The sequence below is a fragment of the Balaenoptera acutorostrata genome, chromosome 11 (assembly GCF_949987535.1).
Source record: "Balaenoptera acutorostrata chromosome 11, mBalAcu1.1, whole genome shotgun sequence".
NCBI classification, from domain to species: Eukaryota; Metazoa; Chordata; class Mammalia; order Artiodactyla; family Balaenopteridae; genus Balaenoptera; species Balaenoptera acutorostrata.
Window position 1 is genome coordinate 53749544 of NC_080074.1, and position 26380 is coordinate 53775923.

Below are 26380 nucleotides of genomic sequence, written 5' to 3' on the forward strand. Positions count from 1 at the left end.
GCGGTCACGCGCACGCACGCTCGTGCGCCCGTTCCCTGAGAACCCGGAAGTGCGAGGGAGAGGCGAGCCACGTGTGTGGAGCTGGAGCGCAGCTCGCATGGGGGAGTCTATCCCGCTGGCAGCCCCGGTCCCGGTGGAACAGGCGGTGCTGGAGACGTTCTTCTCTCACCTGGGTATCTTCTCTTACGACAAGGCCAAGGACAATGTGGAGAAGGAACGAGAGGCCAACAAGAGCGCGGGGGGCAGCTGGCTGTCGCTGCTGGCGGCCTTGGCCCACCTGGCCGCGGCAGAGAAGGTCTATCACAGCCTCACCTACCTGGGGCAGAAACTAGGTACCTCCGCCCCGACCCCCGTGCCCCTTCAGGAAGGAAAGGGAGTATATTCCCCCATCGGCAGTGGCTTGGGTTTCCTGTCTCTGTCACTTAGCCGCAGGCTCAACTCCGCACTCCCAGGTCTCCTCCCACCGATCCCGTCCTTCCCTCGGCTTCCATAAACCCCGCCCACCGGCCTCCGCAGCAGATAGATTGGCCGCCGGGGTGGATGTTGTTTGCAGGGCTGTGCTTCAAACCGATGGCTGTATCCATTTTGCTCATGCATGGATTGGTGCCGTAAATGAGAAGTTAAACTCTGATGTCCTCGCTCTCTAACCAGTGACACTGCGGCGAGAGGAGCAAAACTTGGCAATACAACCTAGTTAGAATTCATGAACACTATTGTCTGGCTTCTTAAGGCCCTAGAGAGTTACAGATGGAGTCCTACTCCCTCTTCGTAGCCACAATAAATATCTAATGAATGAACAGAAAAATGAATGCTGGACAGGAAAGGCAAGAAATATGACTAACACTAACAAGAGGGGCCTTACAGGGAAAATGGTAAACACTCTTATCATCCCATGATAAATCTTGCCCCTGAAAATAAGATGCAGGAGCTGATTAAGCTGATTTTCACGAGTAGAAACAATTAGTATGAGTAAATCAGAAGGAAATAATATATGTGAAAGCCAAGGGCTATACATACGAAGTATTACTACTTATAATTACCAATATTATGAATCCCAGAGCTTTTAGAGTTGTTTTAGTACTTTGGCGTATTTTAGACCCTTTAATATCAGAGGCACAGGGTCTGGTATGAATGAAGGACACATAACAGTATAAAATAGAAGTGTACAATTGAGAGCAGATTCCAGTTTGAGTTTCTCCCCCCAGTTTCCTTATATAGCCTGAAGGTGACCATGTACATCTTGCTTTCAGTAAACACTCAAGGGGCAGGGCTTTCTGAGATCTTGACTGTGCTTCAGCTTTTCAAACAATAACTTGTTATTTAGTGTGTTGACTTATTGGCAACAACTAGTCAGATAGTTTCACCTTGTGTATTTTTTCCTCCCTTTCTTACAGTGGCACTTCTCAGAAATTTACAATTGCTCTTGCAGTGTTATAATTCCCCTTCCTACAGATTGGCAAATTGTGTGCATGCAGTTGTGCGGGTAGGTGACAGAGCCTATACCAGAATACCTACCTTTGAACTGTCAGATTGTGTTTGTATCCAAATGATTTATAAAAATTGTAGATGTAATATAGTTTAGTTATATATTAAATAATTTACATATTATTATGTATATATGAAAATGGGGAGGATTCTGGCTGTAAAATTGAAGGTGGGTAATTTTCTTGTAGTTTTACTGTTTTTAGATTCCCCCGCCTCATGAAGAATGGTGATTGATCCCAGTGCCATGTTTCTTAGGTTTTTTTCTTTTAGCTCACCTATGAGGATTTGATAACCTGTGCCCTCACTCCCAAGAAAAATATATATGTAATACAATTTTGCATGTAATCTGAAAGGGTTCAGTTGGATTTCCTAAAGCCTATGTATAGACCTCAGTTAAGAAATCTCCTCTAGTTTAAGTTGTATGTGCCTGGTTTTAGGTGCCTGGCTGTGCCTAAGAACATGCACAAGGCCATCACTGTCTCTGACTTGGGTTCTCTGAAGTGGCTCTTATTATGTAAAGTGATTAGTTCTGCACAGACCCCAGCTTGCATGGGTGAGCCTGAGGGCTGTGCTTTGAAATTGATCCACGGAGCAATTTACACTGTGAAACATGCTCAGGCTCTGTTCAGGCTCCCAGCTGATCTGTCACTTCGGTGTGAATGTTCTGAAAATGGCATGTTTAATGCCACATAACTTAACTCGCATGTACAGTAAATGTAGGTTCCAGATGTAAATTTTTAGCTTTGCAATTACCTTACAGTTTTTTGATACTGGAATGTTTGTGATATCAACGTGCTTACAATATGACTTCATGATTATTGAGTTGACTCTCCATTTTCTTAAAAACTTGGGAAAATTTTTATGTTGCCACTTAAAACAGTCCCATGTTCTTCAACTACTTTGCTATTTAGAACATTTATATGGTTTTCTTTAAAAAGCAAAACAAAAAGTTTATGTGTATTTTTTAAACATGTAGAAAGCACGGTTTTAAAAAGTGAGTCTTTTTGACCTCACTTTTGTGACTGGTGTTTATTGGAGACCTTGGCAGTGAATCCTGGTTATAGATGCAAGCGTGGGACTTCAGACAAAGAACAGACCTGACAGGGAGGCTTCTGTTCCTGTCTTGGCTCAGCTGAAAAACTTTGGGGCGAACCCTTATCTTGGAGCCCTCTCTTTACTTTGAGGGGAGAATATATCTATTTGGGGAAAGATCAGTGATTAAAATATGCTGACTCAATACCTGCAGAGGACTTTAGCAGGTCATACTTTTCTCCCCTTTGTTTCATTGCTGGAGAGTTTCCTCAACATCTGGTGGCTGGAAGATACCATGGTAGAAAATGACTTAACTTGAGAACTGATGTTTTAAGATTATCATTAGCAAGAAGTTGTGGAATAAAATATTCAATTAGAAGTGCAAAACTTTAATATACTCATTCCTTGAAATTTCATGATGTGAGATAGACTGTTGAAATCTTGAAAAATAATGAGCATTCATAAAACGAGACTCCCATGGAAACAATTCAAAATAATCATATTTTGTAAATTCAAAAAACTGAGACAAGAAGTCTGGTGTCTCTGATTCCTTATTTCCCAGCATGAAGGAAGGCCACTCCCCATTGGATATTCGTAACCAGGGTAGTCACCAAGTAGGCTTGTGCTCCTGAGAGCTTTGAGAAGAGAGACATGTTTAAAACAAATGCGTTGGTGGTCTCTCCTTTCCTTAAAGTGTCAGGTAACTTGGTTTCACATAGTAGTAATGGATGTTTATTGATAAGCTTTAAAAGGTATTCTTTATATGGTGTTTCCATGCCCCCAGGTAAGGGTAATCTAATGAAGGAAGGTATCCCTTTTTCACCCAGAGTTAAAATTTTCACCAAGTTCACCTTGTTTAACAGTGGAAGTGAGTACACAATTAAGGTCACCTAGCTATCTATCAAATAGGTAGCTATTCTTTTTACAGTACTTGAAGCTCCCAATTTACCACAGAGTTGCCGAAGCCCAACTCTGTAGTATTGAGAGATTCTTATATCAGTTATAAATGGAAGGGGAAGGGATTAGCAGTATTGATTGTGTGCTTTGCTCCAGGCGTGTTACATACCAAATGTTATTTCATTGTGTCTTTTTAGTTTCATGTTAAAACAACAACTAAGGCTCAAAGTGGCTAAGGTTAAGTCCTGTGCACATCACACAGCTTGTAAATTTGGAAGCTGGGATTTGGAACCAAGTCTTTCAGACTTCCAGAGCTTTGAAATTTTACTTAGTACTCTTGCTACCTTCGTAACCTAAGAGACTTTGTCTTAGATCTGGGCACAGAGGTCCATTTATTTCATACCATCACTTACAAAATCTGCAAAGCTAGACTTAATATGGGTGGAGAGGAAAGGCAGACCTTCCAGGATACAGTCCTGTATGGGATGTTGGTGTCAGGGTCAATCCACCTGTACCATATGGTTTTTCCTGCTATTAGTAGGAGAAATGATGTGAATGCTAGTCAGTCTGGGCAGTATATTGGAGAAAACACTTTTTCAGTATCAGCAGTTTGCCTGTGAAATCAGTAGTAGTAGGGTGACCAACCCTATAGGTTTGCCCGGAGTTGAGGGGGTTTTCAGGACATGGGACTAAGGGTTTCCTGAGAAGCTAGCCTTTCAGTACTAAAACCTGGAAAGTCATGGGTAAACTGGGACAAGGTGGCTGCCATAGTGGTAAGGGATATAAGATTCATTTCTTGAAATACAAACTGGGCAATGAATTGTGAAATGTTTCATTCATTAAGAGGACATTTTACAAATGCCTTGATAAGTAATTTATACTCCTAATTGGTATGTTTAGAATAGTAACTCATTCATTAAAGCATTCTGTGAATACCAACAGAAAATTTAAAATGTCATTCATTTCTGAGATTTTTATATATTCCTAAGAATTACTGTTTTAAACCTGCCCTGTTTCTTTTTGTTCTCCTAATGTCTTACCTCTGACCTTTGGTGGGGTACAGAATTGCTTAAGAAAACATCTATGAAACTGGCCCCATAATTATTAGAAACATAGTTGATCATGTATTAATACAGAAGTAAAGAAATAATGTCTATGCCATTTGAACCTTTTTGGTTGTTGAAAAGAATGTATGTGGCCTTTTTGCTGATTTCCTTTGGAACTCCTGAGTTACAACATGAGTTACAGCAGTAGTTATTTATAATTGCTTCCTACTGTTTTTTTTTTTTCTATTTTCTTTTCTTTCTTTCTTTATTTTTGGCTGCTTTGGGTCTTCGTTGCTGCGCGTGGGCTTTCTCTAGTTGCGGCGAGCGGGGGCTATTCTTCGATGCGGTGTGCGGGCTTCTCATTGCAGTGGCTTCTCTTGTTGCAGAGCATGGGCTCTAGGCGCGTGGGCTTCAGTAGTTGTGGCACGTGGGCTCAGTAGTTGTGGCCCGCAGGCTCTACAGCGCAGGCTCAGTAGCTGTGGCACATGGGCTTAGTTGGTCCACGGCATGTGGGATCTTCCCGGACCAGGGATCAAACCCATGTCCCCTGCGTTAGCAGGTGGATTCTTAACCACTGCACCACCAGAGAAGTCCCACTTCCTACTCTTAATAATTCACAATATAGTGCTTATTATGATATAACCTATAGTGTCAACCTTGTTAAGAGCACTAACAGTCACTTTGTTCCCCTAGGATCCCAGTAGTCTGTGTTTTCCATTTTCTCATAGCTTGAAAGGAAAAATGCAACTCCAAAGCAGAAATAAAATTTTCTGATTTACCAGGAATAACAACAGTGTTTCATAATTGGGTGTTCTCTTTTCTTTTAAATATGTTTATGTGGAAGGAGGGCTTTTTAGATCCAGGTTGATGTCACTTGCTAGGTTAATCATCCTCTGAATTAGATCTGAATCCTCATTGAAGTGGGCTGGGGAAATATTGGCGCATGGGTGAGGAAATTTTTTTTTGAATTTTATTTTATTTGTTTTTTTATACAGCAGGTTCTTATTAGTTATTCATTTTATACATGTTAGTGTATATATGTCAATCCCAATCTCCCAATTCATCACACCACCCCTGCCACTTTCCCCCCTTGGTGTCCATACGTTTGTTCTCTACATCTGTGACTCAATTTCTGCCCTGCAAACCGGTTCATCTGTACCATTTTTCTAGGTTCCACATATATGCATTAATATACGATATTTGTTTTTCTCTTTCTGACTTACTTCAGTCTGTATGACAGTCTCTAGATCCATCCACGTCTCTACAAATGACCCAATTTTGTTCCTTTTCACGGCTGAGTAATATTCCATCGTATATATATATCACATCTTCTTTATCCATTCGTCTGTCGAAGGGCATTTAGGTTGCTTCCATGTCCTGGCTATTGTAAATAGTGCTGCAATGAACATTGGAGTGCATGTATCTTTTTGAATTATGGTGTTCTCTGGGTATATGCCCAGTAGTGGGATTACTAGGTTATATGGTAGTTCTATTTTTTATTTTTTAAGGAACCTCCACACTGTTCTCCATAGTGGCTGTATCAGTTTACATTCCCATGAACAGTGCAAGAAGGTTCCCTTTTCTCCACACCCTCTCCAGCATTTGTTGTTTGTAGATTTTCTGATGATGCCCATTCTAACTGGTGTGAGGTGATACCTCATTGTAGTTTTTTTTTTAATTATTTATTTATTTATTTATTTATTTATTTATTTATTTATGACTGTGTTGAGTCTTCGTTTCTGTGTGAGGGCTTTCTCTAGTTGCGGCAAGTGGGGGCCACTGTTCATCGTGGTGCATGGGCCTCTCACTATCGCGGCCTCTCTTGTTGCGGAGCACAGGCTCCGGATGCACAGGCTCAGTAATTGTGGCTCATGGGCCTAGTTGCTCCGTGGCATGTGGCATATTCCCAGATCAGGGCTTGAACCCATGTCCCCTGCATTGGCAGGCAGATTCTCAACTACTGCGTCACCAGGGAAGCCCCTCATTGTAGTTTTGATTTGCATTTCTCTAATAATTAGTGATATTGAGCAGCTTTTCATGTGCTTCTTGGCCATCTGTATGTCTTCTTTGGAGAAATGTCTATTTAGGTCTTCTGCCCATTTTTGGATTGGGTTGTTTGTTTTTTTAATATTGAGCTGCATGAGCTGTTTATATATTTTGGAGATTAGTGCTTTGTCCATTGATACATTTGCAAATATTTTCTCCCATTCTGAGGGTTGTCTGTTCGTCTTGTTTGTAGTTTCCTTTGCTTTGCAAAAGCTTTTAAGTTTCATTAGGTCCCATTTCTTATTTTTGTTTTTATTTCCATTACTCTAGGAGGTGGATTAAAAAAGATCTTGCTGTGATTTATGTCAGAGAGTGTTCTTCCTATGTTTTCCTCTAAGAGTTTTATAGTGTCTGGTTTTACATTTAGGTCTCTAATCCATTTTGAGTTTATTTTTGTGTATGGTGTTAAGGAGTGTTCTAATTTCATTCTTTTACATTTGCTGTCCAGTTTTCCCAGCACCACTTATTGAAGAGACTGTCATTTCTCCATTGTATATCCTTGCCTCCTTTGTCATAGATTAGTTGACCATAGGTGCGTGGGTTTATCTCTGGGCTTTCTGTCCTGTCCCATTGATCTGTATTTCTGTTTTTGTGCCAGTACCATATTGGCTTGATTACTGTAGCTTTGTAGTATAGTCTGAAGTCAGGGAGTCTGATTCCTCCAGCTCCGTTTTTTTCCTTCAAGACTGCTTTGGCTATTCAGGGTCTTTTGTGTCTCCATACAAATTTTAGGAATTTTTGTTGTAGTTCTGTATAGAATGCCATTGGTAATTTGATAGGGATTGCATTGATCTGTATAGATTGCTTTGGGTAATATAGACATTTTCACAATGCTGGTTCTTCCAATCCAAGAACATGGTATATCTCTCCATCTGTTTGTATCATCTTTAATTTCTTTCATCAGTGTCTTATAGTTTTCTGCATACAGGTCTTTTGTCTCCCTAGGTAGGTTTATTCCTAGGTATTTTATTCTTTTTGTTGCAGTGGTAAATGGGAGTGTTTCCTTAATTTCTCTTTCAGATTTTTCATCCTTAGTGTATAGGAATGCAAGAGATTTCTGTGCATTAATTTTGTATCCTGCAACTTTACCAAATTCATTGATTAGCTCTAGTAGTTTTCTGGTGGCATCTTTAGAATTCTCTCTATATAGTATCATGTCATCTGCAAACAGTGACAGTTTTACTTCTTCTTTTCCAATTTGTATTCCTTTTATTTCTTTTTCTTTTCTGATTGCCATGGCTAGGACTTTAAAAACTGTGTTGAATAATAGTGGTAAGAGTGGACATCCTTGTTTTCTTCCTGATCTTAGAGGAAATGCTTTCAGTTTTTCACCATTGAGAATGATGTTTGCTGTGGGTTTGTCATATATGGCCTTTATAATGTTGAGGTAGGTTCCCTCTATGCCCACTTTCTGGAGAGTTTTTATCATAAATGGGTGTTGAATTTTGTCAGAAGCTTTTTCTGCATCTATTGAGATGATCATATGGTTTTTATTCTTCACTTTGTTAATATGGTGTATCACATTGATTGATTTGCATATATTGAAGAATCCTTGCATCCCTGGGATAAATCCCACTTGATCATGGTGTACGATCCTTTTAATGTGTTGTTGGATTCTGTTTTCTAGTATTTTGTTGAGGATTTTTGCATCTATATTCATCAGAAATATTGGTCTGTAATTTAATTTTTTTGTAGTATCTTTGTCTGGTTTTGGTATCAGGGTGATGGTGGCCTCATAGAATGAGTTTGGGAGTGTTCCTTCCTCTGCAATTTTTTGGAAGAGTTTGAGAAGGATGGGTGTTAGCTCTTCTCTAAATGTTTGATAGAATTCACCTGTGAAGCCATCTGGTCCTGGACTTTTGTTTGTTGGAAGATTTTTAATCACAGTTTCAAATTCATTACTTGTGATTGGTCTGTTCATATTTTCTGTTTCTTCCTGGTTCAGTCTTGGAAGGTTATACCATTCTAAGAATTTGTCCATTTCTTCCAGGTTGTCCATTTTATTGGCATAGAGTTGCTTGTTGTAGTCTCTTTGGATGCTTTGTATTTCTGCAGTGTCTGTTGTAACTTCTCCATTTTCATTTCTAATTTTACTGAGTTCTCTCCCTCTTTTTCTTCATGAGTCTGGCTAATGGTTTATCAATTTTGTTTATCTTCTCAAAGAACCAGCTTTTAGTTTTATTGATCTTTGCTATTGTTTTCTTTGTTTCTATTTCATTTATTTCTGCTCTGATCTTTATGATTTCCTTCCTTCTACTAACTTCGTGTTTTGTTTGTTCTTCTTTCTCTAGTTCCTTTCGGTGTAAGGTTTGATTGTTTATTTGAGATGTTTGTTGTTTCTTGAGGTAGGATTGTATTGCTATAAACTTCCCTCTTAGAACTGCTTTTGCTGCATCCCATAGATTTTGGATCGTCATGTTTTCATTGTCATTTGTCTCTAGGTATTTTTGATTTCGTCTTTGATTTCTTCAGTGATCTCTTGGTTATTTAGTAACATATTGTTTAGCTTCCATGTGTTTGCATTTTTTACGTTTTTTTCCCTGTAATTGATTTCTGATCTCATAGCATTGTGGGCAGAAAAGATGCTTGATATGATTTCATTTTTCTTAAATTTACTGAGGCTTGATTTGTGACCCAAGATGTGATCTATCCTGGAGAATGTTATGTGCGCACTTGAGAAGAATGTTTAATCTGCTATTTTTGGATGGAATGTCCTATAAATATCAATTAAATCTATCTGGTCTATTGTGTCATTTAAAGCTTGTGTTTCCTTATTAATTTTCTGTTTGTATGATCTGTCCATTGATGTAAGTGAGGTGTTAAAGTCCCCCACTATTATTGTGTTACTGCCCATTTCCTCTTTTATAGCTGTTAGCAGTTGCCTTATGTATTGAGGTGCTCCTATGTTGGGTGCATATATATTTATAATTTTTATATCTTCTTCTTGGATTGATCCCTTGATCATTATGTAGTGTCCTTCCTCGTCTCTTGTAACATTCTTTATTTTAAAGTCTATTTTATCTGATATGAGTATTGCTACTCCAGCTTTCTTTTGACTTCCATTTGCATGGAATATTTTTTTCCATCCCCTCACTTTCAGTCTGTATGTGTCCCTAGGTATGAAGTGGGTCTCTTGTAGACAGCATATATATGGGTCTTGTTTTTGTATCCAGTCAGCAAGCCTGTGTCTTTTGGTTGGAGCATTTAATCCATTCACGTTTAAGGTAATTATCAATATGTATGTTCCTATGACCGTTTTCTTAGTTGTTTTGGGTTTGTTTTTGCAGGTCCTTTTCTTCTCTTGTGTTTCCCACTTAGAGAAGTTCCTTTAGCATTTGTTGTAGAGCTGGTTTGGTGGTGCTGAATTCTCTTAGCTTTTGATTGTCTGTAAAGCTTTTTTTTTTTTTTTTAATATTTATTTATTTTATTTATGACTGTGTTGGGTCTTCGTTTCTGTGCGAGGGCTTTCTCTAGTTGTGTCAAGTGGGGACCACTCTTCATCACAGTGCACGGGCCTCTCATTATCGTGGCCTCTCTTGTTGTGGAGCACAGGCTCCAAACGCGCAGGCTCAGTAATTGTGGCTCATGGGCCTAGTTGCTCCGCGGCATGTGGGATCTTCCCAGACCAGGGCTTGAACCTGTGTCCGCTGCATTGGCAGGCAGATTCTCAACCACTGTGCCACCAGGGAAGCCCCCTGTAAAGCTTTTGATTTCTCCATCAAATCTAAATGAGATCCTTGCCGGTAGAGTAGTCTTGGTTGTAGGTTCTTCCCTTTCATCACTTTAAGTATATCATGTCAGTCTCTTCTGGCTTGTAGAGTTTCTGCTGAGAAATCAGCTGTTAACCTCATGGGAGTTCCCTTGTATGTTATTTGTCGTTTTTCCCTTGCTGCTGTCCATAATTTTTCTTTGTCTTTAATTTTTGCCACTTTGATTACTATGTGTCTCGGCGTGTTTCTCCTTGGGTTTATCCTGTATAGGACTCTCTGCACTTCCTGGACTTGGGTGGCTATTTCCTTTCCCATGTTAGGGAAGTTTTTGACTATAATCTCTTCAAATATTTTCTCTGGTCCTTTCTCTCTCTCTTCTCCTCTGGGACCCCTATAATGCGAATGTTCTTGTGTTTAATGTTGTCCCAGCGGTCTCTTAGGCTGTCTTCATTTCTTTTCATTCTTTTTTCTTTAGTCTGTTCTGCAGCAGTGAATTCCACCATTCTGTCTTCCAGGTCACTTATCCGTTCTTCTGCCTCAGTTATTCTGCTGTTGATTCTTTCTAGTGTAGTTTTCATTTCAGTTATTGTATTGGTCATCTCTGTTTGTTTGTTCTTTAATTTTTCTAGGTCTTTGTTAATCATTTCTTGCATCTTCTCAATCTTTGCCTCCATTCTTATTCCGAGGTCCTGGATCATCTTCACTATCATTATTCTGAATTCTTTTTCTGGAAGGTTGCCTATCTCCACTTCATTTAGTTGTTTTTCTGGGGTTTTATCTTGTTCCTTCATCTGGTATATAGCCCTTTGCCTTTTCATCTTGTCTATCTTTCTGTGAATGTGGTTTTTGTTCCACAGGCTGCAGGATTGTAGTTCTTCTTGCTTCTGCTGTCTGCCCTCTGTTGGTTGAGGGTATCTAAGAGGCTTGATGGGAGGCTCTGGTGGTGGGTAGAGTTGACTGTTGCTGTGGTGGTCAGAGCTCCGTAAAACTTTAATCCACCTGAATGTTGATGAGTGGGGCTGGGTTCCCTCCCTGTTGGTTGTTTTGCCTGAGGCAACCCAGCACTGGAGCCTACCTGGGCTCTTTGGTGGGGCTAATGGCAGACTCTGGGAGGGCTCACGCCAAGGAGTACTTCCCAGAACCTCCGCTGCCAGTGTCCTTGTCCCCACGGCGGAACAGAGCCAGCCCCCGCCTCTGCAGGAGACCCTCCAACACTAGCAGGTAGGTCTGGTTCAGTCTCCCCCAGGGTCACTGCTCCTTCCCCCGGGTCCTGATGCGCACACTATTCCGTGTGCGCCCTCCAAGAGTGGGGTCTCTGTTTCCCCCAGTCCTGTCGATGTCCTGCAATCAATTCCCACTCGGCTTCAAAGTCTGATTCTCTAGGAATTCCTCCTCCCATTGCCAGACCCGCAGGTTAGGAAGCCTGACGTGGGGCTCAGAACCTTCACTCCAGTGGGTGGACTTCTGTGGTATAAGTATTCTCCAGTTTGTGAGTCACCCACCCAGCAGTTATGGGATTTGATTTTACTCTGATTGCGCCCCTCCTACCGTCTCACTGTGGCTTCTCCTCTGTCCTTGGACGTGGGGTATCCTCCGTGGTGAAGTCCAGTGTCTTCCTGTCGATGATTGTCCAGCAGCCAGTTGTGATTCTGGTGCTCTCGCAAGAGGGAGTGAGAGCACGTCCTTCTACTCCGCCATCTTGGTTAATCTCTGCACATTCCATTCTCATTTTTCTGGGGTTTTATCTTGTTCCTTCATCTGGTACATAGCACTCTGCCTTTTCCTCTTGTCTATCTTTCTGTGAATGTGGTTTTTGTTCCACAGGCTGCAGGATTGTAGTTCTTCTTGCTTCTGCTGTCTGCCCTCTGGTGGATGAGGCTATCTGAGAGGCTTGTGCAAGTTTCCTGATGGGAGGGACTGGTGGTGGGCAGAGCTGGCTGTTGCTCTGGTGAGCAGAACTCAGTAAAACTTTATTCCACTTGTCTGCTGATGGGTGGGGCTGGGTTCCCTCCCTGTTGGTTGTTTGGTCTGAGGCGACCCAACACTGGAGCCTACCTGGGCTCTTTGGTGGGGCTAATGGCGGACTCTGGGAGGGCTCACGCCAAGGAGGACTTCCCAGAACTTCTGCTGCCAGTGTCCTTGTCCTCACGGTGAGCCACAGCCACCCCCTGTCTCTGCAGGAGACCCTCCAACACTAGCAGGTAGGTCTGGTTCAGTCTCCTGTGGGGTCACTGCTCCTTCCCCTGGGTCCCTATGCACACACTACTTTGTGTGTGCCCTCCAAGAGTGGAGTCTCTGTTTCCCCCAGTCCTGTCGAAGTCCTGCAATCAAATCCCGCCAGCTTTCAAAATCTGATTCTCTAGGAATTCCTCCTCCCGTTGCCAGACCCCCAGGTTGGGAAGCCTGACTTAGGGCTCAGAACCTTCACTCCAGTGGGTGGACTTCTGTGGTATAAGTGTTGTTGTTTGTGAGTCACCCACCCAGCAGTTATGGGGTTTGATTTTATTTTGATTGTGCCCCTCCTACCATCTCACTGTGGCTTCTCCTTTGTCTTTGGATGTGGGGTATCTTTTTTGGTGAGTTCCAGTGTCTTCCTGTCGATGACTGTTCAGCAGTTAATTGTGATTCCGGTGTTCTCGCAGAGGGAGTGAGAGCATATCCTTCTAGTCCGCCATCTTGAACCAATCTCCTGGGTAAGGAAATTATACACAGGTCCACCGCTACACTGAGTTGTACCAGGCGTTAACTTACTCTACAGTGAAATTATGAATCACAAAATATTTAAATCCAAATCATAGAAGTCAGAGAACATGGTAGGTGAAAACTCATTGAGCTCAGCAGTTTAGATTCTTTCCTTTTGGATGCTGAGAGGTGTTTTGTACTTCCAGTTTCTCTACCTTACCTATCATGTGCTTATATCATTTGTCTACCAGGGGGCCAGTCTTTCTTCAGCAGGAAGGACTCCATCCGCACCATCTATACTTCCCTGCATAATGAGCTGAAGAAGGTGGTGACTGGCCGTGGTGCCCTTGGGGGGACCGCACCTCACGTGGAAGAGCTCCTTTCCCACCTGTCAGAGCAGCTCTGCTTCTTTGTTCAGGCTCGGATGGAGATCGCAGACTTCTATGAGAAGATGTACACCCTCAGCACACAGAAGTTCATCAATGCCGAAGAGCTCGTTGGCCTTTTAGACACCATCCTCAAGAAATACAGCTCCAGGTCAGTGTAGGGGAGGAGGGAGGGAGGGACAGAATGTGGCAGCCTCACAATCCCACACAGAGTCTCAGGTTTCCCCACACCCCTGCAGAAATCTGTGATGGAATAACTGTGAAGGAGAAATAGCTGTATTACATTTTATACACATTAATTAATCAACAGGTATACATTAGGCATCTTCTTTGGGCTTAGTTAACACCATACTGGATAGATGCTTCTCTGAGCAGTAGCAAAAGGTCGAGAATGAAGTAATCCTTAAAAGTTGTATTGTAACTGGTTTTTCTGCTTATGAAAGAATTCACACAACAAGAGAATTGTATATCAAATAGTGTGACTTTTTAACAAACCACTATTCAAATAAATGTCCCTTTCAAAGTCATCACCTTAATGAGTTATCCACTTGATTCCTCTGATGGAGCCATTACTTAACATGTGTAGGGAACTCCTTTATAATTGCTTTCAGCACCTGTCGCATAGTTTTGATTTTGTCTTAAACTTCCTTGGTGGAGGCAGGCATCTGTGCTTTAGAGGAGGGCATGTTTTTTTGATAGTCAAAAAGATATTTGTAGCCAGTTTAATTTTTTTAAAAAAGATGTTGATCAACTGGAAAAATTTTTTTGAAGGAAATTGCTGCTTATAAAGTGAGACTGGTTATAAAGTATTGCTCACTGCCTGGCCCAAAAAGCAGTTTCAAAAGAATTTGAGTAGTGTTGTGAACATCATTGACTGTGAATGACTCAGTTTTATTTTTGGGTCCTTGGAGCCTGGCCTAGAGCCTTGCACATAGTAGGTGCTCAGTAATTTTATGATGAATTAAATGGAAAGTGATGCTAATCATTAGAGAAATGCAAATCAGAACTACAATGAGGTATCACCTCACACCAGTCAGAATGGCCATCATCAAAAAATCTACCAACAATAAATGCTGGAGAGGGTGTGGAGAAAAGGGAGCCCTCTTGCACTGTTGGTGGGAATGTAAATTGATACAGCCACTATGGAGAACAGTGTGGAGGTTCCTTAAAAAACTAAAAATAGAACTACCATACGACCCAACAATCCCACTACTGGGCATATACCCTAAGAAAACCATAAGTCAAAAAGAGTCATGTACTACAATGTTCATTGCTCTATTTACAATAGTCAGGACATGGAAGCAACCTAAGTATCCATCGACAGATGAATGGATAAAGAAGATGTGGCACATATATACAATGGAATATTACTCAGCCATAAGAAGAAATGAAATTGAGTTATTTGTAGTGAGGTGGATGGACCTAGAGTCTGTCATACAGACTGAAGTGAGTCAGAAAGAGAAAAACAAATACCGTATGCTAACACATGTATATGGAATCTAAAAAAAAAGGAAAAAAAAAAGGTCATGAAGAACCTAGGGGTAGGACGGGAATAAAGATGCAGACCTACTAGAGGATGGACTTGAGGACACGGGGAGGGTGAAGGGAAAGCTGGGACGAGGTGAGAGAGTGGGATGGACATATATACACTACCAAATGTAAAACTGATAGCTAGTGGGAAGCAGCCACATAGCACAGGGAGATCAGCTCAGTGCTTTGTGACCACCTAGAGGGGTGGGATAGGGAGGGTGGGAGGGAGACGCAAGAGGGAGGAGATATGGGGATGTATGTATATGTATAGCTGATTCACTTCGTTATAAAGCAGAAACTAACACACCATTGTAAAGCAATTATACTCCAATAAAGATGTTAAAAACAAAGAAAAAACAAAAAGAGTCATGCACCACAATGTTCATTGTAGCACTATTTACAATCGCCAGGACATGGAAGCCACCTAGGTGTCCATCGACAGATGAATGGATAAAGAAGATGTGGCACATATATACAATGGAATATTACTCAGCCATAAAACGAAACGAAATTGAGTTATTTGTAGTGAGGTGGATGGACCTAGAGTCTGTCGTACAGAGTGAAGTAAGTCAGAAAGAGAAAAACAAATACCGTATGCTAATACATATATATGGAATGTAAAAATAAAATGGTTCTGATGGACCTAGGGGCAGGACAGGAATAATGACACAGATGTAGAGAATGGACTTGAGGACATGGGGAGGGGGAAGGGTAAGCTGGGACGAAGTGAGAGAGTAACATTGACATGTATACACTACCAAATGTAAAACAGATAGCTAGTGGGAAGCAGCCGTATAGCACAAGGAGATCAGCTTGGTGCTTTGTGACCACCTAGAGGGGTGGGATAGGGAGGGTGGGAGGGAGACGCAAGAGGGAGGAGATATGGGGACATATGTATATGTATAGCTGATTCACTTTGTTATACAGCAGAAACTAACACAACATTGTAAAGCAATTATACTCCAATAAAGATGTTTAAAGAAATTAAAATAAATAAATAAATGGAAAGTGATGACTTTGAAGGATACCACTCCTTTGGATATATGAGTTCAGATATGTTTGCTTAAAAAAGAAAGGCAGATATATTCATTTATATTCCGAAATTAAGCCTAATACTCATCTGATTAATGGACTGGGGGAAGTAGGCTAAGTGGAGAGATTAAAAGAGACTTCACAGAGGAGGTAGAATCTGAGAAGACTTTTAAGGGCAGGTAGGATTTTGAAAGAAAAGGCAGGTAGAAAGCAAAGGTTCCTCCATATCTGTGACTCCACATCCAGAGATTCAAAGTATTGAATATATTACCTACTAAAATATGTTACCTCCTGAAATATATTACATACATGGGTTTGTAATATATTTTACATGTGTATATAAGTGGACCTGTGCAGTACAAACCCATGTTTGTCATTCAAGGGTCAGCTGTATTCTAAATTTTTATTTATTTTTAGTAGGTAATATATTAACATAGCTCAAAATTTATGAAGTACAAAAAAATGCAGTAGTGAAAAGTCTCCTTCTGCCCCTGTTCCTCAGCTACTTAATTTCTTTCCTAAGAGTCAATGAATATTAACAAGTTCTGTCATTCTCAAGAGATAGTCTATGCATATAAATAAACACATTTCCTTTTTTTAAACAAATTTTACATGTTTACAAATTTTTTTTATCTTTGGAAATATTCTTTTAAGTCTCCGTCAAATCTGATTAGTATATGTTTTCTTTTAATAAAATAATTTTTTTTAAACCAAAAACTACAGTACAATTGGAGATGTGATTCTCAAGAGGAAGAGATCTTATGTGGTGATTCCTAAATGCTAATGTGAAAGTGTTTTGCTGAACCATTTTGGGAGCTTAAGAAAAATACCCTTACCTGAGCCCTTCTTCTTTCCCAAGAGAGTAAGATTCAGTGATTTTGGGTTGGATGCCTAGAAACCTGTCTGTTTTAAAAGTTCCCTGTGATACTGATACATAAGTCTGCAAGAAAAATTGGATAAATAAGGAAAAGATGCCAACATTAGTATATACTGGTTATTGAACCTTACCAATGTGTGTGCAAGTGCCTGTGTGTATGTTGTGTCATAGTAATGAATGGTTATTACTATATAATTGTTTTTATTTTTATTTTATTAGATTTGTGACCTATCATCTTTGAACCTTCTTTGAAACATCCCACTTCTCAGAGGCCTGGGAATTTCTTCCATTGCAGTAGCAAAAGCCCAGGTTTCATTCTTGAAGATCTTAGGGCAGTACTTGGCAGTACCCCTTATCCTGCTGAGTGGATACTGATGGAGCTGGCTGTAAATCACATATGGTCAATAGGTGTTTTCAGCTATTGTCTCCATCCTCCACCAATGCTACCTTTGTCTACTTAATAGGGAATTAATGATCACAGACACATCCTAGCCTAAAAATCATCTACAGTAGAGGCTTTGGGTTAATTTGAACAGCATAAATTCTTTAGTTTAGAATTTCTGAAAAGTTGAAATTCTGTATACTATATTCATTTTCTTTGGGAAGTGAAATTATTTTAGATATAAATTAACATGATTTGCCCTTTGCTTTCAGAGATGAAGGGGAGTCATGTTTTGTTTTTCTCTCTGGAAGCCAGGTGTGCTCAGAGTAGGATGGTGTTAAAGGTTTCCTCTTTTGGCAAACTTATTACATTATTAAGCAAATGTAAATTCTTGTTTAAGAATCACAGTCATTTGTGATGCTGCATTTCAAATTGAATAATTAACATTAATCATTTGAGTTTTCATTGTGTGCCCTTTAGAAATAAAAACATGGATTAACTCATGCAGGGTCAGGGTGTCTACTATTCCTTGAATACTTTTGAGGAGAAGTAGAACTTGGGTTTTTATTTCCAAGGAAGTATCAATGGAACATTTTTTGATTCAGTAGAATTTGTTTTGAATTTATTTACCTGTTTTGTACAGTGGACATAAAAGAAAATTCTGGCTAATCTATTTCATGGTCAAAACAAAACTGGAAGATAGATTATAAATGCAATTTAATATATGCTCTCCTAAATCAAGAACTTTTAATTGAAGTATAGTTGATACACAGTATTATAAGTTTCAGGTGTACTGTATAGTGATTCACAATTTTTAAATGTTATACTCCATTTATAGTTATTATGAAATATTGGCTGTATTCCCTGTGTTGTATCATATATCCCTTTTTTTTTTTTGGCCACACCGCGCAGCATGCAGGATCCTAGTTCCCTGACCAGGGATCAAACCCGCGCCCCCTGCAGTAGAAGCACAGAGTCTTAACCACTGGACCACCAGGGAAGTCCCATATATCCTTGTAGCTTATTTTAAGTATAATAGTTTGTACCTCTTAATCCTCTCCCCCTATATTGCCCCTCCCCCTTCCCTCTCCCCACTGGAAACTACTAGTTTTACAACATGATTTTTAAGAAATAATTTTTTTTAAAGAAGTCAGCAATTATTCATTCTAGACAGCTTTTAAAAATCCATCTGGTATAGCAATAATATTCTATTAAATGATTTTTATTTTTTAATGATAATTTTATAGCTAGGATTTACAGAGCTTTTTTTAAAAACTGAGTTACATAAATTTCTGTTTGCATTTTAGGAAGCACATTTTTTTTTATCTGAATGCTTCAAATGACAGAATTCTCACCAAGGGCAGAACAGTGATTTATTTAGTCTTTATGCCCTTTTGCCTTCAAAAAAAAGATTCATGATGATAAGACTGTTAATGAAACAGTTAGTTGCATGTGTGTAGTTCAACAAGGTTAACTGTTGCCCACTGAAAATTTCATAAGCAAAACCAGCAATAGTACGATTTCTATAGGACGCGTTCTACTCTAGGTATTTGACTCGCCTAGATCTTAACAGTGGAGACTCAAGGCTTTCTGTGATCTTGCCCCAGCCCAACTTTTCAAATTATCTAAGGCCCATCAAATGCCTTAAATTGCACTCAAACTCCTAGTAAAAAGGAAGCAGCTTCAAAGAGAAAACTTTGAGGATTTTAAGCAGAAACCAAAAAAACAGCCCATAATCTAATGTATTCCCCATAAGTATTTGCCATTTCCTACCTTGGTTCCTGTTACTTAGTTTGTTTAGAATGTCCTCCAATTTGTAGGGGAGGAAAAAATATCTTTTTCCTTTACTCTTCTAAGTATCTCAGCTGGGGCCCCTTTAACAAAAGACAGATTAACAAGAGAAAAGCATACAAATGTATTTTAATATAGGTTTTATGTGGCATGGAGCCTTCTAAGGAAATGAAGACTCAAAGAAGTTGTTAAACCTGTGTTTTTATGCTGGATTTGATGAAGAGTGAGAGTTGTGGAAAAATGTGCTAGGATGAAAAAGGGTATGAGCTAAGTGTACTAAACTGGGGGAAACAGCAAGGCCCGTTAGTTCAGATTTCTCTCTGTGACCTTATGTCTTTGGAGATAAGGATGCTCCTTTCCTCAGGGTACAGGGAGGGAACCTCTTACCTGAGGGATTTATGATCTGCTTCAGGAGAGGGTCAGAAAGTCCTTCCTGCATATGTCATTTCTCAAATTCATTCAGCTTAAAATAGTCAGTATACCAAGATGCCATAGTTTGGGGTAGCGTGTTCTGAACCTCATCAAGTTCTATCATGTGTCAATTAGCTGTTGCCACAATTATTTTGTGTAACAGACTACCCCCAGATCACACTTTCGGGCTTGCAGGTCTATTGGGAGTTGTCTGACGTAGGCTGGGCTTAACTGGGTAGCTCTGCTGAACACCGTTGGCCTCATTGGGCTTGGCTTATTGCTGTGAGTTTTGGGCTTGGTCAGCTACACGTGTGTTCGTTCTGAGCCCAAGGTTAGAGGGGAAGCAGCTACCCAGTGATGACGCCCAAGTGCCAAAGAACAAGCCCAATCAAGCTCATTTTAAGCCTTTGCTTGCATCAGATCTGTTAACATCCCTTTGGCCAAAGCAAGTCACATAGCCCGATCCATGGCCCAGGGGTGGGAAAGTACAGTCTACCTCTGGTGGGAGAGGCCGTAAAATCACACAGCAAAGGGTGTGGAATCAGGGGTGGTTAAGAATTGGGCCAGAAATTTAAGCTCTCATCTTCACGTGGCTAAATCCTACCTGTTCTTTAAGCTTTATGACTCAACTGAAATCCTGTCTCCTCTATGGCCTGCACAAGCTTTCAACCAAAAGGAATTGCTCCTTTTTCTAAACTGTTAGTTGATTTGTACCCCTCGTGAGAGATGTATTACTTCCTGCTTATATCCATTATAAATACCTCCTTCTACCAGGGAGGTCCTGTAGGACAAACCTTTGGCTAATTCATCTTTATATCTTCAATGTAATTATATCTAAAAACTAGTAAAGTGATTGTTTTAAATGAGATTATGGATTTTTTAAATGTGGTGAAATATACATAACAAAATTTACTTTTTTAACCATTTTTAAGTGTACAGTTTTTGTGGGTTTGTTTTTGATTTTTTAAAATTTTATTGTTTTGTTGTAATAAAACATACATAATATAAAATTTATCACCTTAACCATTTTAAGTGTGCAGTTGAGTGGTATTAAGTACATTCACAGTGTTGTGCAACCATCACCACCATCCATTTCCAGAATTTTTTTTTAATCATCCAAACAGAAACTCTGTACCCATTCAACAATAACGTCCTATTCTCCCCTCTACTCAGCCTCTGGTGACCTCTATTCTAATTTCTGTCCCTGTGAATTTGCCTCTTTGGTGTCTCTCATACAAGTGGAATCATGTGACATCAGTCCTCTTGTGTCAGGCTGATTCACTTAGCATAATGTTTCCAAGGTTCATCCATGTTGTAGCATGCATCAGTACTTTGTGTTTTTTTAATGGCTGCATAACATTTTGTTGCTTAAGTGTACAGTTGTGTGACATTCATATATTCACATTGTACTACAGTTTTATTTTTTTTAATTTTTTTTTAACATCTTTATTGGAGTATAATTGCTTTACAGTGGTGTGTTAGTTTCTGCTTTATAACAAAGTGAATCAGTTATACATATACATATGTTCCCATATCTCTTCCCTCTTGCATCTCCCTCCCTCCCACCCTCCCTATACAGTTTTATTTTTAATTGGGCTTCTGACTTCTCACATGCATGGGACCTGCATACTTGTTTTGGAAGGAACTCCTTGTTGGGGATTTGTGAAGGAGGGAGTGCGTGCTGGAGCTCCCTTCCTCTCTCTCTCTCTTTTTCTGTCTTTCTTTTTGGCTTTTTTTGGAGCAGATGTTCTCTGCAAATAGTTGTCAATTTATTTTGTATTCAGGCTCTTTCAAGCTTGCTGCCATAGCTGAGGTGTATGTTTTTGGATTACAACAATTTAACAGACCCCACTACAGTGTGAGATGTGAATAGGTACGAGGCACAGAGTGGGAATGGGAAAATGATACAACATAATGCTAATCTCAGAGTCTTGGCAGAATAACATTAGCGTGAATTTTTAGCTCTTCTTACGGATGAAAAGTAGCTTCGGCATTCACATTCATCCTAATAAATGTTGAACATTTAAACACTTTTCCGTATATGTATACGGAAGAGCTTGTGCAGAATTCTTTCTAAAGGTTTGTACAGAGAAGAGAATTCATATTCTTTCAAGGAGAACATTGAAAATAAATGATGATTTCCAGCTGGAAGCAGAAAAATCACTTCGAGTATTGTTATTTGTGGTAGAATGAAACCATTTTCCTCTTATTAACAGTCTTACTGTGGTCATAGCTCCTTGGCAGATTTTCATGATATCCATGATTGTAGAATCTCGTGATACTTAAGGCTCATTAAGTGTCAAGTTGCCTAAAGGCTAAGGTGGTAGGAGCATTTCTCAGAATGCAAAGATTCTGAGACATGCTATAGTGTATGTGTGTGTGTGTGTGTGTGTGTGTGTGTGTGTGTGTGTTAGGCTTTCTTTTTTTTTTTTCTTTTTTTACAAATTTATTTATTTATTTATTTTTGGCTGTGCTGGGTGCCTGCCACTGTGCGGGCCCTCTCCGGCTGTGGCGAGCGGGGGGCCACTCCTCGCTGCGGTGCGTGGGCCTCGCATTGCGGCGCCTCCCCCCACCGCGGAGCAGGGGCTCCAGGCGCACGGGCCTCAGTAGTTGTGGCTCATGGGCTCCAGGGCGCAGGCTCGTTAGCTGTGGCGCACGGGCTCAGCCGCTCCGCAGCACGTGGGATCCTCCCAGACCAGAGCTTGAACCCATGTCCCCCGCATTGGCAGGAGGACCCCCAACCACTGTGCCACCAGGGAAGTCCCGTGTTAGGCTTTCTTAACGTTTACTTCGAAGCATGTAATGTTTGAAGAGTCCAAATTAGTTAATTAATTGATTACATGAGCTAGAGGATTTGAGATCTGGTTTATCTTTCTGATTCTTTGAGTGTATTCTTAGACTACACCTCCCACCCATGTTTTAGCTTCCCTATCTTGAAGGATGTTGATTGTAAAATACCAGTAATAGAAAAAGAACAGTGTGTTATTTTTATGTGAATAACTACATCCTATTTATCACATGATAATCAGTTTCTATCATATAATATCCAACCTAGTTTGGGCTCTCTTAATCATAATCCCATTTGTTTAAATAGATTTTTAAAAACTCTAGATATACTTGTGATGATTTTTTTTTCCTAATTGTTTAATTGATAACCAGGATTTTCCTCTTCAACCAGGGCCAAAACAGATGTGTAAGAATCTTCTATCTCATTGACAGTGAAGCAATTAAATTACATGGGCTCAGGCCTGTAAATCATCTCCCATGGTGCCTGGGGCATACGATATGCTTGGGAAATGCTAGATCTTGCCCACACCTTTAAAATGGGGTCACTTGCTAAGATAATTCCTGAAACCTCTGCAGATGCTTTGGAACTTGAGGAAGAGTGTAAGGGCTTCATGTAGGCTCCTTGAGAAGGAGGTACATCAGGCCAGGCAGACACTGAAACTCCCTGGGCATTTCTCAGAAGAAAAAGATGAGGAAGAAAGCTCTAAGTGGTCCATACAGAAAGGACTCTCCTCATCCAGTCCTTTGCCACACTTGATATTAGCCAAAAGGCTGAGAAGCGATAACCATTCCATCTCATTGTTACAGAACTTCATTTAGGTCATAAACAACAGATTCAATGAGGCAGAAACTAGGATTCAAATCTTAACATAGTCAGTTACCACATTTACCGAGTTTCTACTACGTGCTGCATGTTTGAGAGATAAAGGAGCGAAGGAAGAACGTAGCTTTTACTTCCCCTCAGAAGGAGCTCAAAACAAGGGTGACCCTATGTCCCAGTTTGTCTGATAAGTTATACAATTAAGCTACAAAGGGGAAGACAGGTATTAAGAAACTAGAGGATATAATTAGAGGGCCTGACCTAGTCTGGAGGTGGACAAAGAAGACATTTTGAAGGAAGTGACTCTGAAGAGGAGACCTGAAGTAGCAGAAAGAAGTGTTGATGGAAAAGGCTCAGGCTCTCACTGGCCTCAGGGTCTTTGCACATGCCCTTTATCCCCTCTGCCTGGGAGAGAGGACCTTCCCACAGCCTGTCCCCTTCCCCCTCAATTTACTAGACAAGTGAAGTAGAAAATGTTTTACAAACAGCAGGTAGCAGTCCATGAGTCATAAAATTAAGTTAGTGAGTAGTAATCTAATTAAAATATATGTATTATTAAATATCAAGAGTACATTGTGCATAGTAAGGGTAAATGTGAAATTTTAAAACCTTTTATTTATTGGTGTATGCACTTCATCACAATATAAAGTGTATTTCTTACTGTAGATCATGGTCAAAATTTTTAAAAAACATTTTGTCTAGAACAAATAGAAATGAAATCGTGCTATTACCTTAACCTTCTCTGTGATACCATCACATTTCTAGTTATTTAATGTATGGAGAAAGTGAGAAGAATGGGAATGTGGCTCAAGCTGAGGAGGGACCAGGTTATTCAAGGCCTCGCAAGCCTTTCTAAGGATTTTAGATTTTATCCTGAGATAAATGGAAAGTGGTTGAAGTATAAGATTTTTAAAATTTAGCCACGATTTTATTTTTAACTGTGATTAAATATGAAATGATTTTGAGAGCTAGGAGTGAGTAAGGGCTTTCAGATGAATGTTCTAGTCCTTTATTTTTTTATTTTTTATTTATTTATTTATTTTATTTTTATTATTTTTTTATTTTTTATTTTTATTTTTATTTTTTAATGTTCTAGTCCTTTATTTTTTATTTTTTTAATGTTCTAGTCCTTTATTTTTTTATTTTTTATTTTATTTTATTTAAATTTTTAAATTTGTTCTAGTCCTTTATTTTATTTTTTGGCTGTTTCGTTGCTGCACGTGGTCTTTCTTTAGTTGTGGCGAGCCGGGGCTACTCTTCGTTGCAGTGTGTGGGCTTCTCATTGCGGTGGCTTCTCTTGTTGTGGAGCACGGGCTCTAAGCGTGTGGGCTTCAGTAGTTGTGGCACGCAGGCTCAGTAGTTCTGGCTCTTGGGCTCTAGAGCGCAGGCTCAGTAGTTGTGGTGCATGGGCTTAGTTGCTCCGTGGCATGTGGGATCTTCCCGGACCAGGGCTCGAACCTGTGTCCCCTGCATTGGCAGGCGGATTCTTAACTACTGTGCCACCAGGGAAGCTCTATTCCTTTAATAAACATTTATGGATTGTATACTGTTTCAGTTGGTTTATAGTCTCTACTCTCATCTGCAAAATAGGTTTCATAATACCTTTTGGAGTTACTGTGAACATTAAATAAGTTGATATGTGTTATGTACACATTTAAGAGATGTTTTAGTGACCTTTTCTTTGCCTCTTTAGGACCACACCCTGAAAATAGATTGCCTTGTTTTGTCATACAATTCCCAGAATAAATAAAATGAGTTAAGAAAGACTTATAGTGGGAATTCGCTGGTGGTCCAGTGGCTAAGACTCAGTGCTTTCACTGCCGTGGGCCCGGGTTTGATCACTGGTCAGGGAACTAAGATCCCACAAGCCGTGAGGCGCGGCCAAAAACAAACAAACAAAACAAAACAAAAAACCCCAAGAAAGACTTATAGCTAATTCAGTTTCTCTGTATTTGAACAGAAGGTAGTGGCTATTCTCATTTTTTGTTTTTTTTAACATCAGGCTATTTCCACGGGAGACTATGGTGCTGACATAATTCTGAGATGGCGAAATTATATCAGAATGACCTTTTAAATAAATCAACATGGAATCTTTCCATCTTTCCTTCCCCTGCCCCCAAACATAGTATTAGTCTGACCACATTGTTTGTGTTTTTTTGAGGATAGAAAGTGTCACTGCGGGGTCACATTTCCACTCATTTCTGTTAATTCCCCTTCCCCCTTTAGATTTCACCACCCCATCCTCAGTCCTCTGGAAAGCAGTTTCCAGCTGGAGGTCGACGTACTGAGTCATCTCCTGAAGGCCCAGGCTCAGGTCTCCGAGTGGAAGTTCCTCCCGTCTCTGGTTAACTTACACAGCGCTCACACCAAGCTGCAGACTTGGGGCCAGATCTTTGAAAAGCAACGGGAGACCAAGAAACATCTGTTTGGAGGGCAGTCCCAGAAGGCCATTCAGCCCCCACACCTTTTCCTTTGGCTGCTGAAACTCAAAAACATGCTTCTTGCCAAATTTAGCTTCTACTTTCACGAGGCACTGAGCCGACAAACGACTGCTTCAGAAATGAAAACGCTGACTGCAAAAGCCAACCCAGACCTCTTTGGAAAGATTTCCAGCTTCATCAGGAAATACGACGCTGCCAACGTGTCCTTAATCTTTGACAACCAGGGTTCCGAGAGCTTTCAGGGTCATGGCTACCACCACCCCCATTCCTACAGAGAGGCCCCAAAGGGCGTGGATCAGTATCCAGCCGTGGTATCTCTGCCCAGCGACAGGCCTGTCCTGCACTGGCCCAATGTCATCATGATCATGACAGACCGCACGTCCGACCTGAACAGCTTGGAGAAAGTGGTCCACTTCTATGATGACAAAGTTCAGAGCACCTACTTCCTTACCCGCCCAGAACCCCACTTTACCATTGTTGTCATTTTCGAGTCAAAGAAATCTGAAAGAGACTCCCACTTTATTTCCTTCCTTAGTGAGATCTCACTTGCCCTTAAGAACCCCAAGGTTTTTGCAAGTCTGAAACCTGGATCCAAAGGTTAGAAGGTGATTTGTGTGAAAGGTTTTCAAGACTGGAAATTGTGTTCTTAATTGCTCTAACGATCTACAGTGGTCTGTGATTAGAGTTTCCATCCACCTGTGCTGCTTTCAGATCTAAATTAAAGACACATCCTCCCTAATTGTGTTGCACCCTTTATAAGCAATTAAGGCCAGCTGAATACATAGCCAAAGAGTAAGCTAGGTGATCATGGCTGCCGGTCTCCGTGGTACAGCAAGGTACTTTAGGCATTTTCTCCTTTTTTCCTGTATTTCATGTAGATTAATATTTATTGGCCTTTGATTTTTCTTTCCAGATGTTTTATATTATTCTAAACGTTGTGTTCCAGTACAATTTCAAACGCCCTCTCCTTTCCCCCTCTTTCTGGATGAATAATTGGGATACGATATTAAATGGCTTTTTTAGAA

General features: G+C 40.3%; 1 protein-coding gene across 1 annotated transcript; it reads left to right on the forward strand.

The window, feature by feature from the left end:
- The first annotated feature begins 50 nt into the window (after nt 1-50).
- KICS2 (KICSTOR subunit 2) lies at nt 51-26380 on the forward strand. Its single transcript, XM_057557666.1, has 3 exons — nt 51-332; nt 13150-13435; nt 25141-26380. The coding sequence occupies exons 1-3, from the start codon at nt 98-100 to the stop codon at nt 25955-25957; spliced, it is 1338 nt and encodes a 445-aa protein (XP_057413649.1). The 5' UTR covers nt 51-97; the 3' UTR covers nt 25958-26380.